The sequence below is a fragment of the Papio anubis genome, chromosome 19 (assembly GCF_008728515.1).
Source record: "Papio anubis isolate 15944 chromosome 19, Panubis1.0, whole genome shotgun sequence".
NCBI classification, from domain to species: Eukaryota; Metazoa; Chordata; class Mammalia; order Primates; family Cercopithecidae; genus Papio; species Papio anubis.
Genome location: NC_044994.1, coordinates 27,281,382 through 27,297,768, shown reverse-complemented (window position 1 = coordinate 27,297,768; position 16,387 = coordinate 27,281,382). Strand labels below are relative to the sequence as shown.

The 16,387-nt window shown below is 42.4% G+C and overlaps 2 protein-coding genes and 1 long non-coding RNA gene across 7 annotated transcripts in view; 1 reads left to right on the top strand and 2 right to left on the bottom strand.

Moving 5' to 3' along the window:
- LOC101008249 (zinc finger protein 271) overlaps window positions 1–16,387 on the bottom strand; it is a 38,752-nt gene that overhangs the window by 17,354 nt on the left and 5,011 nt on the right. Inside the window, exons 1-2 of one of the 3 annotated variants that reach the window (XM_003914301.5) lie at window positions 3,586–3,697; window positions 2,730–2,952 (exon numbers count right to left, since the gene is read on the bottom strand). In XM_003914301.5, coding sequence (XP_003914350.2) covers window positions 2,730–2,778 — 49 coding nt within the window. In that variant the 5' untranslated portion in view covers window positions 2,779–2,952; window positions 3,586–3,697. The other 2 variants (XM_031658779.1, XM_031658780.1) reach the window with 2 other exon arrangements.
- ZSCAN30 (zinc finger and SCAN domain containing 30) overlaps window positions 3,727–16,387 on the top strand; it is a 35,279-nt gene continuing 22,618 nt past the window's right edge. Inside the window, exon 1 of one of the 3 annotated variants that reach the window (XM_021930084.2) lies at window positions 3,727–3,893. The gene's annotated coding sequence lies outside the window, so the exon portion shown is untranslated. The remainder of the gene's footprint in view (window positions 3,894–16,387) is intronic. The other 2 variants (XM_017951664.3, XM_003914299.5) reach the window with 2 other exon arrangements.
- On the bottom strand, window positions 7,744–8,894 carry LOC116271464. Its single transcript, XR_004180052.1, has 2 exons — window positions 8,806–8,894; window positions 7,744–8,106 (listed from the first exon to the last, which is right to left on the bottom strand). It is a non-coding gene; the product is annotated as an uncharacterized LOC116271464 (long non-coding RNA).

Below are 16,387 nucleotides of genomic sequence, written 5' to 3'. Positions count from 1 at the left end.
ATTATGTCAACTTGAAATTAAATGGCAGCTTAAGGGACTTTGTTATTCTGCTATGTTGGGGTAGATATTGCAGGATAAAAGTGGTGGATTATAATGAATATTTTCCTTTTACCTCTCCAGATCTACTCTCCACCCTGCTCTGTGCCCTACCCTGCTCTGTACCAGGAGATTGATGTTGACAGATTGTACCACCTGGGGTTCCATGCCCTCTGGTATGCAAGTAGGTTTGGGCACAAGTGGGAAAATAGTAGAGTGACTGACTGTACTGGTTTGCCTAAAACTGAAGGGGCTATTGCGGTTTTCAGTGCTAAATTCCAGGCAAACTGGGATGAACTGGTCACTCTACATCCTGGCTCTCTCCTTGCTGGGCCAGTAGCTGAGCCTTTTAGCAAAGGCCAGAGCTCCTATCAGATGGCTAAATCCTACAGCTGTACTTTCCAGGGTCTGGTAATCAATCTCTCCCCTGGTCCCTGAAGACCTACAGGTAGTAACTGCTCCCCAGTGTTGTCTGATCTATGGCTGTTCTCCATCCCTTGCTGACTTCTGTAATCATCCCCATCCTCTTCATGAAACTCCGAATTACTGCACTGGAATGAGCCATCTGCTTCCTGCTAGAATCCTGACTGATATATCCTGGTTTAATTTCTCCATAACCATTATCATTATCTAATAATATAATGAGCCTTCATTTATTTTCTCCTTTCCTCCACTAGCATGTAAGCACTTTGACAGCAAAGGCTTTGTGTGTTCAGCTCACTGCTATATCGCCAGCACTTAGAACAGTTATTGGCACAGAGGAAACCCTTAATAATTGATATTATATGGCTAGTAATTAATAAGGTATGATCTTATTAGTAAACATTTATCAATAATAAATATTTGGTGAATTAAATGAATGATTTTCAGGATATATTAATGTTAGCAGTGACTATCTCTAGAGGGTGGAGCTGAAGGTTATTTAAATTTTGTTTTGTGTTCTCCTATTCTTTACAAATTGACTTTAGTATAACTGTATTTCTCTATAATAAAATGTTATTTTATACATATTCTAAGAGACATAAACACAAGGACTAAGTATATCAATTTATGTAAAACTGCAAGGAAGAGGTCCAATTCTCCAGTGATTCTCAGGAAAGATAAGAGCTAGATGTCTTGGAATAGATTATTAAGGAAGGACAAGCTCTAGATATAGGAGAGAAAAACTAAGTAAAATAAAATAAAGACGCTCCAAGACTGAAAAGAAGCAGAAGATCTAGAGTGAAAAAAGGGACAATGGAAGGTGACTCATAGGAAAAACAGCGCAATAAGAGGACAAACCAAAAAGAAGTAACGTGATGTGGAAATGAGACCCTACAGGACACCTGAAAAAAGTTGAGATCAAAATTATCTTACTTAAAATAATAGTGGCTACCAATTATAAAGAATTACTGTAAGCAAAGTCTGTGCTCAGAGTTTTACATTAAGGATCTTGTTTAGTTTTTTTTTTTTGGTGTTTCTTTGGAGACGGGATTTTAGTCTGTTGCCCAGGCTGGAGTGCAGCGGTGCAATCATACGTCACTGCTGCCTCTGAACTCCTGGGCTCGAGCAATCCTCCCACCTCAGCCTCCCAAATAGCTGGGACTACAGGCACACATACACCACTATGCTTGGCTAATTTTTTAAATTTTTGTAGAAATGGGGTCTCACTTTGTTGCTCAGGCTGGTCCTGAACTCCTGGCTTCAAGCATTCCTCCTGCCTTGGCCTCCCAAAGTGTTGGGATTACAGGTGTGAGCCACTGCACCTGGCCTGTTACAGTATTAATGTACCCCAGTGAATCCTATCTCCCAGTACCTATATCCCTGTGTAGTTTCCTTCTACAATGACTTCAGAACTGGTCATATGACCTGCTTTCATCAATGAGACATTAACAGATGAAACACAAACATAGGTATGAAAAGTGCTAGGTATTGGAGAGCTTGCCTTCTCTTTGACTGGAAACAAGCTGTCCTGCAAAAAAGTCCAGGGTCACCTGCTGAAGATATGTGGACTCAAGCCATAGCCAGCACCAACAGTCTGACATTGAGACAATGTGATTGAAACCATCTTAGACTCTGGCCCCAGAAGAGTCAGCCCTGAGATGCCTGCATAAATGACCCCAGAAAAGATCAAGAGAAAAAAAAATTGACCAGGTGAACCCAGCTCAAGTTGATGACCTACAGAACCATAAGAAGTAATGTGATTTAAAAAGTCTGATGTTTCAGGTCACTAAATTTTGGGGTTCTTTATTCTGGAGTAATACATAGATATAAATCTCAAAATAACTTCAAGGTATGAATTACTATACACTTGAAAAGTGAGGAAACAGAATCGTAAAATATATGAGTAACTTACTGGAGCTAGCTAAGTGACAAAACTACTGTTTGAATCCAGTTTGTCAGACTCCAGAACTTTTAACTATGCCCCTACAGTAGATAAGAGAAATGATCAAAACTGACAGATTAGCAATGAGGTCATTATACAGGGAAAAATGAATGACTTTGGGGTCTTTAAAAAGTGGAGAGAGCTGCATGAGAATTTGATTGCCTGATTTTGAAATAAAGTCACGTGACTATGCTTGGTACACTAAAGAGGTAATAGTGCCTAACAGAGTTAAGGGGGATCATTTGAAGACACTAGCATAGGGTGACACCCCCTCATCCTCCCCACCCCGCCAAAGCCACTAAGAAAGACATAATACCCTGCCTCTCACCTGACAGAAGGTGGTGTTCCTGAGATTCATAATTGAACTGGATCTCCATGGGCTGCAACTGGACACCTCAGGGTGCAAGTGGAGAATTACCATTTCCTCTGTAAGCTTTTCTTGTCCACATAAAGGTCTGGGACCTGGAGGCAACTGGGCACCACTGGGCTTGGAAGGGAATCATTGTGCTGACTACAGATGTAATCTCTGAGACTAGACCACCAGAAAAATCCTCAAGATAGAAGGAGAAAACAAAAAATCTCATTTGACTTCCAGTTGCTTTTCTCTCAGAATGTATTAGGCTTCCTCCTCATCATCGATGAACCAGGGATTAACCCACTTAAGACACACATTCCCCATTCCAAGTCTAGAGATGTTCAAACAAAATTAGGGGTTAATGCTACCCAAAAAAGGTGTAACTGTAAAGATAACGCAGAGGGGGGAATTTTACAATGAATTCTAGCGGTTAACACTATGTTATTCGCTGCCCTTCCTATCCAAAAATGACACTACTGATCATTTTTCTTCCCCTTTTGCTTTTTCCAACACTCACAAATTCAGGTGGCTCTTTCCCAGTACGGTAGGCTGATTTGTGTGGATGCACCACGCTTGGTGACTCCACCCGCCCCACAGAGTTTCTGGCGTTCATTCGGTTGAACCCAAGGCCAGCAAGGGCTGACTGGGGACAAACCCAACACTAGGCCGTGAACCAATCGGCTCTCCGTGCCCAGGAGCGACCCCGGGGGCCTTCACTCTCCAAGGACTCGAGAAACCACGCACAGTTTCCTGGCGGCGCTGTGAGGCCGCTTGTTAGGCAAGATCATCCGGAATTCCTCTGCTACCCACGAGCCGACATCACCCGTACCTCGACTTGGTCACCGGACCGCTGTGAAGCCTCACACCCGGCGAACCCGCCATCGCTCTGTCAGCTCTAGGAATCTGGGAGGAGTGCTCAGCTCTATGGCGCGTCACTGCGCAGGCGCAGGGCGGCGAAGGGGCATCGGGTGAGGGAGGGTTGCCGAGAATTAACCCCCGAAAACCCGCGAGCTGTACCTAGCAGTGCCTTAGCCAGGGACCTGCTTGGCCAGCGACAGATCCCTTGCTGCTCTGTCTGCCGGTTCTTGAGGTGAATGTCGGAATCCGTTATCTTTCGGGAAAGCTCTCTGGGGCAGGGTAGGTTTTCTTACTACATACAAGTTCTTAATTAGTTATCGTTTTTTAAATAACCGCCCCTCCCCCTGAAGCTTGTCTGATTCGTAGGTATGCTTTAATTCTAACTTTCTTCCTGTCCTCTCTGGTTTTTTACACCCCCAGAAGAGTGGTGCGCATCAGAATCACCTGGAGGCCTTGTTAAAATACTGACTTCTGCCCCACAACTCTGGACTTGCTGATTTAGTCGTGGGGGAGGGGGCGGTGGCAGCTCAGATTCTCAGGTGATCCTGAAGCTGTTGGTCCTGGGACCACATTTTGAGAACCAATGCGCAACAAATAAGTGATGCTCAGTAATTAATCCCTGAATTAACGGAAAGTTGGATTTTTATCTACTTTGCAATCTAGAAAGGGTTCAAGGTCTATTTAAGGTTTGCTTCCTAGAACAATTCTCATTGATCAGGGTGAGAAGGACCCGAAATGGAGGGTGCGGGGTAATCAGGGTAGGAAAGGATATTGCTGTGTCCATATAAATATCTTAGGAAATGAGAAGTTAGGATCTCATTTCTGGTTTGAGACCAATGAGACGTGTGACTTGGATTAACCTATCCGGTGGGGAAAGAAGAGATTTCAGAAAATAGTGGGTGGCTAAGTGGTAGCTGCTGCCTCAGCCCCCTCCAGACTTTAACAAATTCAGTTTCTTTAATAGATATGGTGCTATTCAGGTTATATATTTCTTCTAGGGTAAGCTTTAGTATTTTGTATCATTTAAAGAATCAGCCAATTTTGTATAAGTTGGCATAAAGTTGTTTATAATATTACTTTGTCCTTTTTGTATCTGTTGAATCTACAGTGATGTTACCTCTTTCATTCTTGCTCTTAGTAATTTGTGTCTTCTCCCATTTGCCCTTGTCAGATAGGCCAGAGGTTTGTCATTTTTATCTTTACAGAGAACCAGCTTTCCATTTATTTAAAAATTGTCTTTCATTTTCTGGTCTATTAATTTCCACTCTGCCCCTTTTATTTCCTTTTTTCTCCTTGCTTTGGGTTTAATTTGCCTTTTTCTTTTTTTCTGATTACTTTAAGTGGAAGTTGAGGTCTCTGATTTGTGATATTTCTTATTTTGTGTTATAGAACTTCGGTGCTATAAATTTTCCCCTAAGTACAGCCTTAGCAGCATCTCACAAATTCTGATGTGTTGTGTTTTTGTCTTCATTCAGTTCAGAATACTTTGAACTTGGATTTTTTCAGTTTCTAAATATTTGGGGGGTTTCTAGAAATTTTTCTGATATTTCTTTCTAATTTAATTTTATTGTGGTCAAAGAACATACTGTGTATGACTTGAATTCTTTAAAATCTATTGAGACTCGTTAATGGCCCCAAACATGGTCTGTCTTCATAAATGTTCCATGCACATTTGAGAAGGATATATTAATATATTCTGCTGCCGTTGGGTCGACTATTTGATTATTGTTAGTTGATTAATGGTATTACTGAAGTTTGCTATATGCTTTGCTGATTTTCTACTAATTTTAAAAGTAATTATTGAAAGATGAGTATTGAATTCTCTGTCAATAATTGTGGTTTTGTCTATTCTCCTTGTGATTCTATCAGTTTTAATTTTATGTATTTTGAAGCTCACAATTTGCATAAATGTTTAGAATTATTATTCCTTTTCCTTTTTCTCTTTGAGATGGAGTCTCTCACTCTGTTGCCCAGGCTGGAGTGTTGTTGATGGCAATGGTGGGCCATCTGGACCATCTGGAGTGGCCACTGCCAAGATGCTGGCTGCAGCCGGGAGGCTCTGCCCGTGCTGTGAGCTTCACAGAGCCAGAGGGAATGGGGTCAAGCAGGAGCCCAGCTCCTTCCAAGTTGGTGGGTGGGAGCTCCCCGGGCATAGCTGCAACTGCCCAAGTGATGGATGCTGGCTGAGCCTCCCTGTGTTCTTGGAGACCAGGAGCAGGCAGGAGCCCCACCCTCCCAGGTCCAACTGCAGCCACCCGAGTCCTTGCTACAGACCATGTTCTTGGAGGCTGGGAGCAGGCCGGAGCCCCGCCTGCATCCCCCCACCTCCTTTGTGCAGCTGTAGCCACCCAACTTGTGGCTGTGGACCAACCTGAATATCTCTGCACTCTATGGGCCTGGGAAGGCACCCCCACCTCAGCAGGCTTAGAGGTATCTGCTTCTGCTGCCTGGCCTCACCCTGCTCATGGTGACTGCTCCCATCTAGGAGCAAGGTTGGGGCTGAGCCAGGGTGCTGTTGCAGCCCAGCCAGTTGTGCGCATACTTGAGGCAGTACTGACAGGCCATTCCTCTGCTGCCTCAGCCCCCTCCAGACTTTGGGTGCTGACAAACATAGGAGGGAGGCCAAGGGAAGGCCGAGGGCAGTTTGGCATTGGCCTGCAGGTGCTTCTCCCCACAAACAGCCTGGGCACCATAGAAAGCAGTAGGAGGCGACATGCTCTGGGGCAGAAAGGGGCAAGTCCCCAGGGAAGGCCTGAAGCCTAATGACCAGGCCACCAGTCCCCCTGACTGGAGAGGGAACTGGTGGTGCTTTTTCTTGGATCTGCCCATGGACCAATCAGCATGCACTTCTTCCTCTCTGAGGCCCGTAAAAGTCCCTGGACTCAGCCAGACTTGGGGAGAAGACCTGCCAGCAGAGGGGAGCTACCTACTCCAGGGCCTCTTTTCTGCTGAGAGCTGCAGAGACAACAGGAGGACCAACCTGCAGAGAGGAGCTACCTACTTCAGGGCCTCCTCTTTGCTGAGAGCTGCAGAGATGATGGGACAAGCTGCCAGCAGAGTGGAGCTACCCACTCCAGGGCCTTCTTTCTGCTGAAAGCTGCAGAGACAACAGGATGTCTTGCCTGCAGAAAGGAGCTGCCCACTCCAGGGTCTCCTCTGAGCTATCCTGTTGCTCAGTAAAGGTCCTCCTTCTCAGTAAAGCTCCTCTTCACTTTGCTCAGCCTCCACTTGTCTGCCTACCTCATTCTTTCTGGATGCTGGACAAAAACTTGAGACCTGCTGAATAGTGGAGCTGAAAGAGCTATAACACAAACAGGGCTGAAACATGCCCCTTGCTCACCACATTGCAGGCAAAGGAGAGAAGAGCTGTGGCCCTTCGGGGAGCCCAGACCAGGAAGCTCCTGAGCCAGAACTGTGACTCCCTTTGGGGCCCTGCACTTCCTGGAGTCTCCAAGCTTCTGGGCACCACCGCGGTGTACTTAGTCCAGTCACAGCCTCACAGTGAGCCAGGGCCCATAGTAGCACCTGGAGCTGCCCACCCTGCTGCAGCCAGCGTGCCTGACTGTGTGCAGTGGCCAGACCCCACACTCTCTTGCTCACACACCCCTTGCTGCTCCACAGCTGGCTCGCCTTTGGCAGGGGTGAGATCCAGGCTGGTAGCATTAGCCAAGCGCAGCCTGAGTGGGCAGAACAATCCCAGTGGGCCCAAGCAAAACTCAGGCAAAGGTACCACTGGCCACAGAGGTTTCTGACCAGAAAAGCAACACCCAAAGTATCCTGTGACACAGTGGCATGATCTCACTGCAACCTCCACCTCATGGGTTCAAGCTATTCTTGTGCCTCAGCTTCCGGTGTAGCTGGGGCTACAGGTGCGTGCCACCACATCTAGCTAATTTTTGTATTTGTTTTTTTAGTAGAGACGGGGTCTCACCATGTTGGCCAGGCTGGTCTCAAACTCCTGACTTCAGGTGATCTGCCTGCCTTGGCCTTCCAAAGTGCTGGGATTACAGGTGTGACCAACCATGCCCAGCCTGTTATGCCTCTTGACTGACTCCTTTTTCATGATGAAATGACCTTCTTTATCCCTGATATATCAGTCAGCGTTCAACCAGAAACACACAACAAGTAATTAAATATATGTACATGTATATATGGATTCGTTAAAGAGAATTGGCTTGCACAATTATGAGAGCTGGTTAGGCAGTCTTATAATGCTGTTGTGTCTGATGCTGGAATTTGATGTTGGCAGAGTAGTTAGAAAGGAAGATGGAAGTAAAATGGAAGAAGTCAGGGTCAGGCTGGAAGTCACAAGTACAAACTTGAACCTCATGAAAATGGACTGAAATCCATGTTAGTTCTTGTTGCCTTTGAGCTTGATGGTGAGGGTATCCTTCAGAAGCTGGGACTGTTTGTCATGAAAACACATACATAGGCCAGGAGTTGGAGAAGCTGAAGGAGGATCTAGAGGATGGTAGAGTAGTTGCAGGCCAAGCTGCAACAAAATGAGTCAGTTAAGTGTGTCCCCAGTCAGCAACAACATATATGAATTACAAATGGCTACTATTTCCTTTCCACATTACACATCTCCCAAAAATTGCCTTTTTGGCCCACCCAAACTGTAAACATAAAATAATCCTAGGAAAACTAGTGCACTCTAGGCAAGATGACACATTATAAAAGCATCATGGTCTGCCCCTTGTCAACTTAGTACCATACATGTTTCTTTGAGCCATGCTTTAATTCTCCAAATTATGATGATAATGAAGTTGTGCTTCCACCTTACATAACACTACTATCACATAACTATTAACATGTTAACCATTTCCCAAAAGAGGAAAATAGTCTTTTTTTGGCCCATGAATGACATTCATTCTGCTCCTAGCTGATAACACTCCTTCTTTCATGTCCTATAACTTAAATACTGACATATATAGTTAACTATTACCACATATTGTGTTAGATGATAAGAAGATGAGAGAAGGAAGAAACATAAATTTTCGAGTAGTTTCCAAAAGAAGCTGGGTGTATATCATTGCCCCCCAGAATGTTCTTCTTGAATTCAACTAGACTTTTAGACCTTCAAGACTACTGCAGATCACCCTTGGCATCAGATTCACTTAGAAGGATAGGACAGAAACCACAACTGACCAGCAGGCAGCACCTACTGCTCTTCTGTGGAAGTGGTACTCACAGTGTTTTACATAAGCATCCAGGCTTTTTTTTTTTTTTTTTTTTTGGCCTTCCCATTCCGAGTTGATGACAGCTCAGATGCAAGGAGATGAGACTTACACTGGGCAGCTGTGGGATGCATCTGGATTAGAAACTTCCACAGGAGCTAATATGTCTTATAACAACTCCATGGACATAGCTTCTAGAATTTCTACAAGAGACATGCCAATTACACGAGTCAGTATACTCAGGGAGGCCCAAAGTTATAGTATCCATTATAGTCAGTATTTATAGTTCATTTATAATTCTTTTGGTAACCAGGAATCATTTTTACCATAAACAGTATTGTTGGGTAACATAATTGACATATGAATAAGTTTTCAATAAAACAGAATGAGAAAATTAACCAAAGGTTAATTCTCATATACAAAGGTAAAGTGTTTTGTTAACCTTTTACCCAAAAGTGATGATATGGACGTAGATTTTCTGGGTGTTTGACCAAGGAAGCCAAACCATTCTTTCTGATTATGTTAGATTTGTAGCTTTGTGGAGTCTTGCCAGAGATGTTGCTTTCTGTGTGTGAGTTTGATGAGCTAACTTGGAGTTTGTTTGCTGGACTGGCCAAAACAAATCTAGAGCCAACTATGGTCCGTAAGTAAATGGAAATGAAGGGTTTCCAGAGAGATTAGGAGTGATAATACAGGCATGGGGAGTGATATAAATTTTCAAGAATGAAACTGATAGGCCACCACCAATATTCTACCTGAATTCTATTTCTCATTTCACTTGGGGGAAACTAGGTCAAACAAACATATGTATTAACATATGTCTAACTTAGGTATATGTTCTAGAGCAGGGGTTCTCAATCTTTTTGAGACAGTAAATTTATTTTTAAAAGGATGAAAACTGCAAACTTCTTCCTCAGAGAAATGAACATAAAGACCTACATGTGGACTTTTGTTTATCATGTATTGTATTGGAAATTAATTTTCTTTGATAGTTAGACTATGCAACAATTTTCACAAGGAAGGGATTTCAGTTTAAAAATCAATTTCCAGTTCTGGAAAAAAAAAAAAGGAAGTCAAAATTGTGAAGCCACATTAAAAATTAACTTGCCTTTTGCTCATATTAACAAGTAGACTGCTGCTGAAATAAATATTAACAAGTATTAACATGTTTGTTGTGAATAAGATCTTTAAATTATGGGTAATAAGACATCTTTGACATGTCAGTGTGCATGTCTGGTTCACACTGACTTCCTAAAAATCAGAACCAGTGCTGAAAACTCTGATTCAGAAAAGAAAATAATGGCCAGTATAATCACAGTTCCCAAGGTTCACTTTGACAGAAGTGACTGGCCTTGTGTCAAGAAATACTATAATTCCCCAAGATCTTTAAAGTTCAGTTCAGGTCAGATAATTCCCTTTGTTTTTAATCAGTGAGGTCATTGGCCTCACCTTGAAAAATCTTTATCTGTTAAGTAACTGAAAGGCATGTCATGGTGTTTTGTGTGTGTGTGTGTTTTCTTTCTTTTTTTTCAATAAGTGTTGCTTGCCTTCTATGTCTGTCTCTCCACCTGTCTCTCTCTCTCTCTCTTTTTATAAATGGTGGTTACCTTCTCTGTCCCTCTCTTTTTTTTTTTTTTTTTTTTTTTTTTGAGACAAGGTATCACTGTGTTACCCAGGCTGGAGTGCAGTGGTGTGATCACAGCTCACTGCAGCCTCAACCTCCTAGGCTTAAGTGATCCTCCTACCTCAGCCCCCTAAGTGTCTGGGAATATAGGTGCATGCCACCATGACTCTCTTTTTTGTAGAGACGGAGTCTTACTATGTTGCCCAGGGTGGTCTTGAACTCCTGGGCTCAATCAGTCTACCCACCTCAGCCTCCCAAAGTGCTGGGATTACAGGCATGAGCCACTGCTTCTGGCCCACAGTGGTTTAAATAAATCTTGGTTTATACTTATCACATTGTTGTGGATTGAATTGTATCCCCCTAAAAGATAGGTTCAAGCCCTAACCTCCATTACCTGTGAATGTAACTTTACTTGAAAATAGGGTCTGCTGTAGGCTGAATGTTATGTCCCCCCAAAATTCATATATTAAATTGTAACTCCTTGTGTGATAGTATTTGGATGTGGGCCTATGGGAGGTAATTAGGTTATAAGGGCAGAGCCTTTATGAGTGGAATTAATTGTCTTTATGAAATAGGACTTGGAGCACTCCAAGGCTTTCTGCCATATGAGGACACAGTGAGAAGATGGCTGTCTATGAACCAGGAAGCAGACCCTCTCCAGACACCAAACCTGTCAGTGCCTTGATCTTGGACTTTTCAGCCCCCAGTACTATGAGAAATAAATTTATGTTGTTTTTAAGCTTCTCAGGCTATGATATTTTTGTTACAGCAACCTGAATGACCTAAGACAGGGCCTTTGCAGATATAATCAAGTTAAGGTCATAAAGGATTAGAGTGGGCCCTAATCCAGTGACTGGTGTTCTTATAAGATAGGCAAATTCAGACACAGAGGAGACAGAGAGGAGAATGCATGTGATGATGGAGGCAGAGATTGGAGTAATGCATCCAAAAGGCAAAGAATGCCAATGGTTGCCAGCAACCTGAAGCTCAGACAATGGGATGGAACAGACACTTCCCTAGAGCCTTCAGAGAGAGTATGGCCCTGCTGGCACCTTGATCTTGCACTTCTAACCTCCAGACTATGAGAGAATACATTTCTATTGTATTATGCCATCTTGTTTGTGGTACAAGAAGTGGGGTGCTATGTACAAATATCTAAAAATATAGATGTGGCTTTGGAATTGAGTAAGTGATTGAGCTGGAAGAGTTTTGAAATTCTTAATAGAAAAAGCCTTGAAGAGATTGTAGAAATAGGAGGATTAAAGGTGATTCTGGTAAGGGCTCAGAAAGAAGTAAAGAGGACAGTAGAGAAAGTTACATTTTAGAGAACACATATATTGCCATGAAGAGAATGCTGCTAGAAATAATGAACATTAAAGATACTTCTGGGGAGATCTCAGATGAAAGAAGGAACATGTATTAGAAACTAGAGAACAAGCAATCCTTGTTAGAAGTGGCGGAAATGTGGCTGAATCATGCTGTGCTATTGGGTGGAAAGTAGAACTTGTAACTAATGAACTTGAGTATTTAGCTGAGGATATTTCCAAGCAACGGGTAGAAGGTGTAGCTTGTCTTTTCCTTCCTTCTTATGGTAAAATATGAGAGGAAAGAGATACACTGAGGAGGAAACTGTTAAGCAAAAATCATTTGATGATTTGGAAATTTCTCAGCCTATCTCAGATAGCATGCTCTGGAGACAGCACTGGGACGAATGTTTTGATGAAGCGATTAGGTGTGATTTGTGGATCCAATTAACTATTTCAGCAGACTCCAGGATAGAAATTGGGTTATCCAAGAAGGATCTATAGAGAATCCTTGTGCCTAATCGTATGGATTCTCTTAAAATCTATGGAAAACTAACAAGAATTGTGACAATGCTATCCCCAGAAACACTGCTAATTTTGAAGATGACAGAGACAGGATGAAAAGAAGAAAAGCTGTCCAACTTCTGGTATTCTAAAAGCAGGAAATGGGGTACCCAGAGGATGGGGACACTACCAAGGGCAGAGATGGCAGGGCCACCTCAGCTGAGGGTGGCTCAGGGACCAGTGAGGCCTCTTAAGAGTCCAGAAGCTAGGACCAGTTGGGTCTCTATAGACCAAGAGGTTGGGGACAGTGAGGATTCCACTGACCCAGAGGGCATATTGAGTCAGCACAATTTGAGAACTCCACAAATATTTGGAAATTAAATAACATAATATAAATAACCCATGATCCAAAGAAGAAATCATAAGATAAATTAGAAAGTTCTTTAAACTGAATAAAAGTGAAGTACAACATAAAATATTTTATGGGATGCTGCAAAAGTAATGGTTAGAGGAAATTTTGTAGCTTTAATATGTCTATATTAGAAAAGAAAAAAAATGATCTAAACCTAAGCTTCCACCTTAAGAAACTTTAAAAATGAGAGCAAATTTAAAAACAGCAACAAAACAGCAGAAGGAAGGAAGTACAGTCATCTTTTGCTTGATGCTAGGGATACATTCTGATAAATGCATCATTAGGTGCTTTCATCTTTGTGTGAACATCATAGAGTATACATACACAAACCTAGATACACAAGCCTACTGTATTAGTTTGTTCTCATGCTGCTAATAAAGATATACCCAAGACTGGGTAATTTATAAAGGAAAGAGGTTTAATTGGCTCACAGTTCAGCATGGCTGGGGAGGCTTCGAGAAACTTACAATCATGGCAGAAGGGGAAGCAAACATGTCCTTCTTCACATGGTGGTAAGAAGGAGAAGTGCCAAGCAAAAGGGGAAAAGCCCCTTATAAAAACCATCAAATCTCGTGAGAACTCACTGTCATAAGAACAACATGGAGGTAGCTGCCTCCATGATTCAATTACCTCCCACTGGGTCCCTCCCATGACACATGGGGATTGTGGGACCTAAAATTCAAGATGAGATTTGGCTGGGGACGCAGCCAAATCATATCATTTTGCCCCTGGCCCTTCCCAAATCTCATGTCCTCACATTTCAAAACATGATCATGCCTTTCCAACAGTCCCCCAAAGTCTTAGCTCATTCCAGCATTAACCCAAAAGTCCAAATCCAAAGTCTGAAACAAAGCAAATCCCTTCTGCCTGTGAGCCTGTAAAATCAAAAGCAAGTTACTTACTTCCTGGATATGATGGGGATACAGGCACTGGGTAAATATACCTATTCCAAATGGGAAAAATTGGCCAAAACAAAGTGGGTACAGGCCCTGTGCAAGTCTGAAATCCATCAGGGCAGTCAAATCTTAAAGCTCTGAAATGATCTCCTTTGACTTCATGTCTCATATCCAAGGCACACTGATGCAAGAGGTAGGCTCGCATGGCCTTGGGCAGCTCTGCCTCTATGGCTTTGCAGGGTACAGTACTCCTCCTGGCTGCTTTCACAGGCTGGCATTGAGTGTCCGCAGCTTTTCCAGGTGCATGGTGCAAGCCTTCAGTGGATCTAACATTCTGGGGTCTGGAGGACAGGGGCCCTCCTCTCACAGCTCCACTAGGCAGTTCCTCGTTGGAGACCCTGTGTGGGGACTCCAACCCCACATTTCCCTTCCACACTGCTCTAGCAGAGATTCTCCATGAGGGCTCTGACCCTGCAGCAAACTTTTGCTTCAACACCCAGGCATTTCATACATCCTCTGAAATCTAGGCAGAGGTTCCCAAACCTCAATTCTTAACTTCTGTGTGTCCACAGGCTCAACACCACGTGGAAGCTGCCAAGACTTGGGGCTTGCACTCTCTGAACCCACAGCCCGAGCTGTACATTGGCCCCTTTCAGCCTTGGCTGGAGCAGCTAGGACGCAGGGCAACAAGCCCCTAGGCTGCACACAGCAGGGGAGCCCTGGGCCCCACCCACAAAATCATTTTTTCCTACTAGGCCCCAAGGCCTGTGATGGGAGGAGCTGCTGTGAAGGTCTCTGACATGCCCTGGAGACAGAAAACTGACTAAAGAAGAAGTAGAAAATGTGACTAGATGTATAATAAAGAGATTGAGTTAGTAATTAAAAAAAAAAAAAAGACACACAAGGAAAAGCCCTATGCTAATTAAGATGATAGGAGAGAATGGGTGCAAGGGCTTTACTGGTGAATTCTACCAAACATTTAAAGAAGAATTAATACCAGTTCTTTACAAACTCTCCCCTGCCCCAAAACAAGAGGAAGGAACATCTTCCTCTCATTTCATGAGGCCAGTATTACTTTGATACCCAAATCAGTCAAATACATCACAAGAAACATAAACTACAGACCATTATCTCTTATTCTCGACAAAATACTAGTAAACTGAATTTGGTAACATATAAAAAAAGGTTTTCTACCATAATCAAGTGGAATTTATCCCAGGGATCCATCTGAGCATCAGTTTAAAAATCAACCAAATCCATATCAACAGAATAAAGGACAAAATATGCAGAAAAAGCATTTGACAAAATCCAACACCTCTTCATAAAAAACAAACTTTGAAGAGAACCAGCATGAGAAGAAAATGGGATATCTGGAAATGGAGAATGTCAGTATAGACCAACTTCAACAAGTCAGTTATGAATAAAAGAAAGTAAGAAATAGGATAATAGTGGAGTTTAGGGATGGTTTATTTGCTTGGTTGGTGGCTTGATTATTTTTAAGATAGGAAAGATATGTAATGTGTAAATGTGTAAAAGATAGCAGGAAGAATCCAGGAGAGAGAGTAGATAACACAGGAAGAGAATGAACTGTTGATGGCATATGATTGATGGGGAAGGAGATGGGATCCAAGGTACAAGTGGAAGAATAAGTGTTTAGATATGAGTGGCCCTTCTCCTATGCTGATTAAGATGATAGGAGAGAATGAGTGCAAGCTCAGGTAGGTTAGTGGGAAACTGAGGATGTTCCAATTCATTGGGAAGAAGGAGGTTATATCATCATTTAAGAATGAGAGGTGAGGAGAATAATGCTTGAGAAGATGGCTTGAAATAAACTTTGTGCAAAGGTGAGCTTATTAGAAAAACCTAAGATTGGTAAGCAATACTAAGTGACTTGTAGTGTTCATGCATTCTTAATCATTCTTATGATGCTAACTTTATAGATGAATGGAATAGCCTATAGCCATCTCCATCATAACACTATATGTGGGATCAAAGATGAATAATGTAGGTGAATGAGCTGGCATGAAAACCAGTGTGGATAAGAAGGACAATTCAGTAAGTGATTAATGGATAATTATTCATCTAGAAATAGTTATTATAGATCTCTGCCTCATAACTGCATACAAAGCAAATAGCAAGTATATTAAATACATGGAAGAAAAGCAAACCTTTTGTAAAATTTGTAGAAGAAAATATGTGAAAGTATATTTATGACTTCAGAGTAGGGAAATAAATCTTTAAAAAAGATAATAAAGCCCAATATATGTAAAAAGGAAAGTTCAGTCGGACTACATTAAAATAAAAAACTTATTATTTTTCAAAAGATACTATCTTTTAGGGGAAAATTAAAGTCACAGAACTCAGCTTCCAATATTGGTAGAGTGAGTAATGTGGATCACACTTCCCTTAAGGACAACCAGTAAATCCATAAAAAATATGAAAATCAGCTGAAAGGCATTAGAACTGTCAAGGTAGTACAGAATACTAGAACAAGATCTAAGAAATGATCTAAGTCCAGTGAGGTGAACCAAAGCATCTAGTGGGCTTTCACTTTCAGATTATTTGCTTATCTGGAAGAGGCAGCTGAGGGTACTGAATGGCATTTTTGATACCTCACAGGACTAGAGAGAAGAAAGTTGGAATCCGAGACTAAGGGTTGGGACCTTGGTACTTGGAATTATACCAAAAAGCAACTATATTCTAGGAATAAAGGTGAACTTCTAGTAAACCAGCCCTTCCACAGACTGTAGCCCAACCGCAAGTCATCTGGTTGACTCAGAAAAATCTCAGTCCCTAAAACTGGTTTGTGATGACCTACAATTACTGGAGCTCCCAGATATATGGCAGAGGCAAACA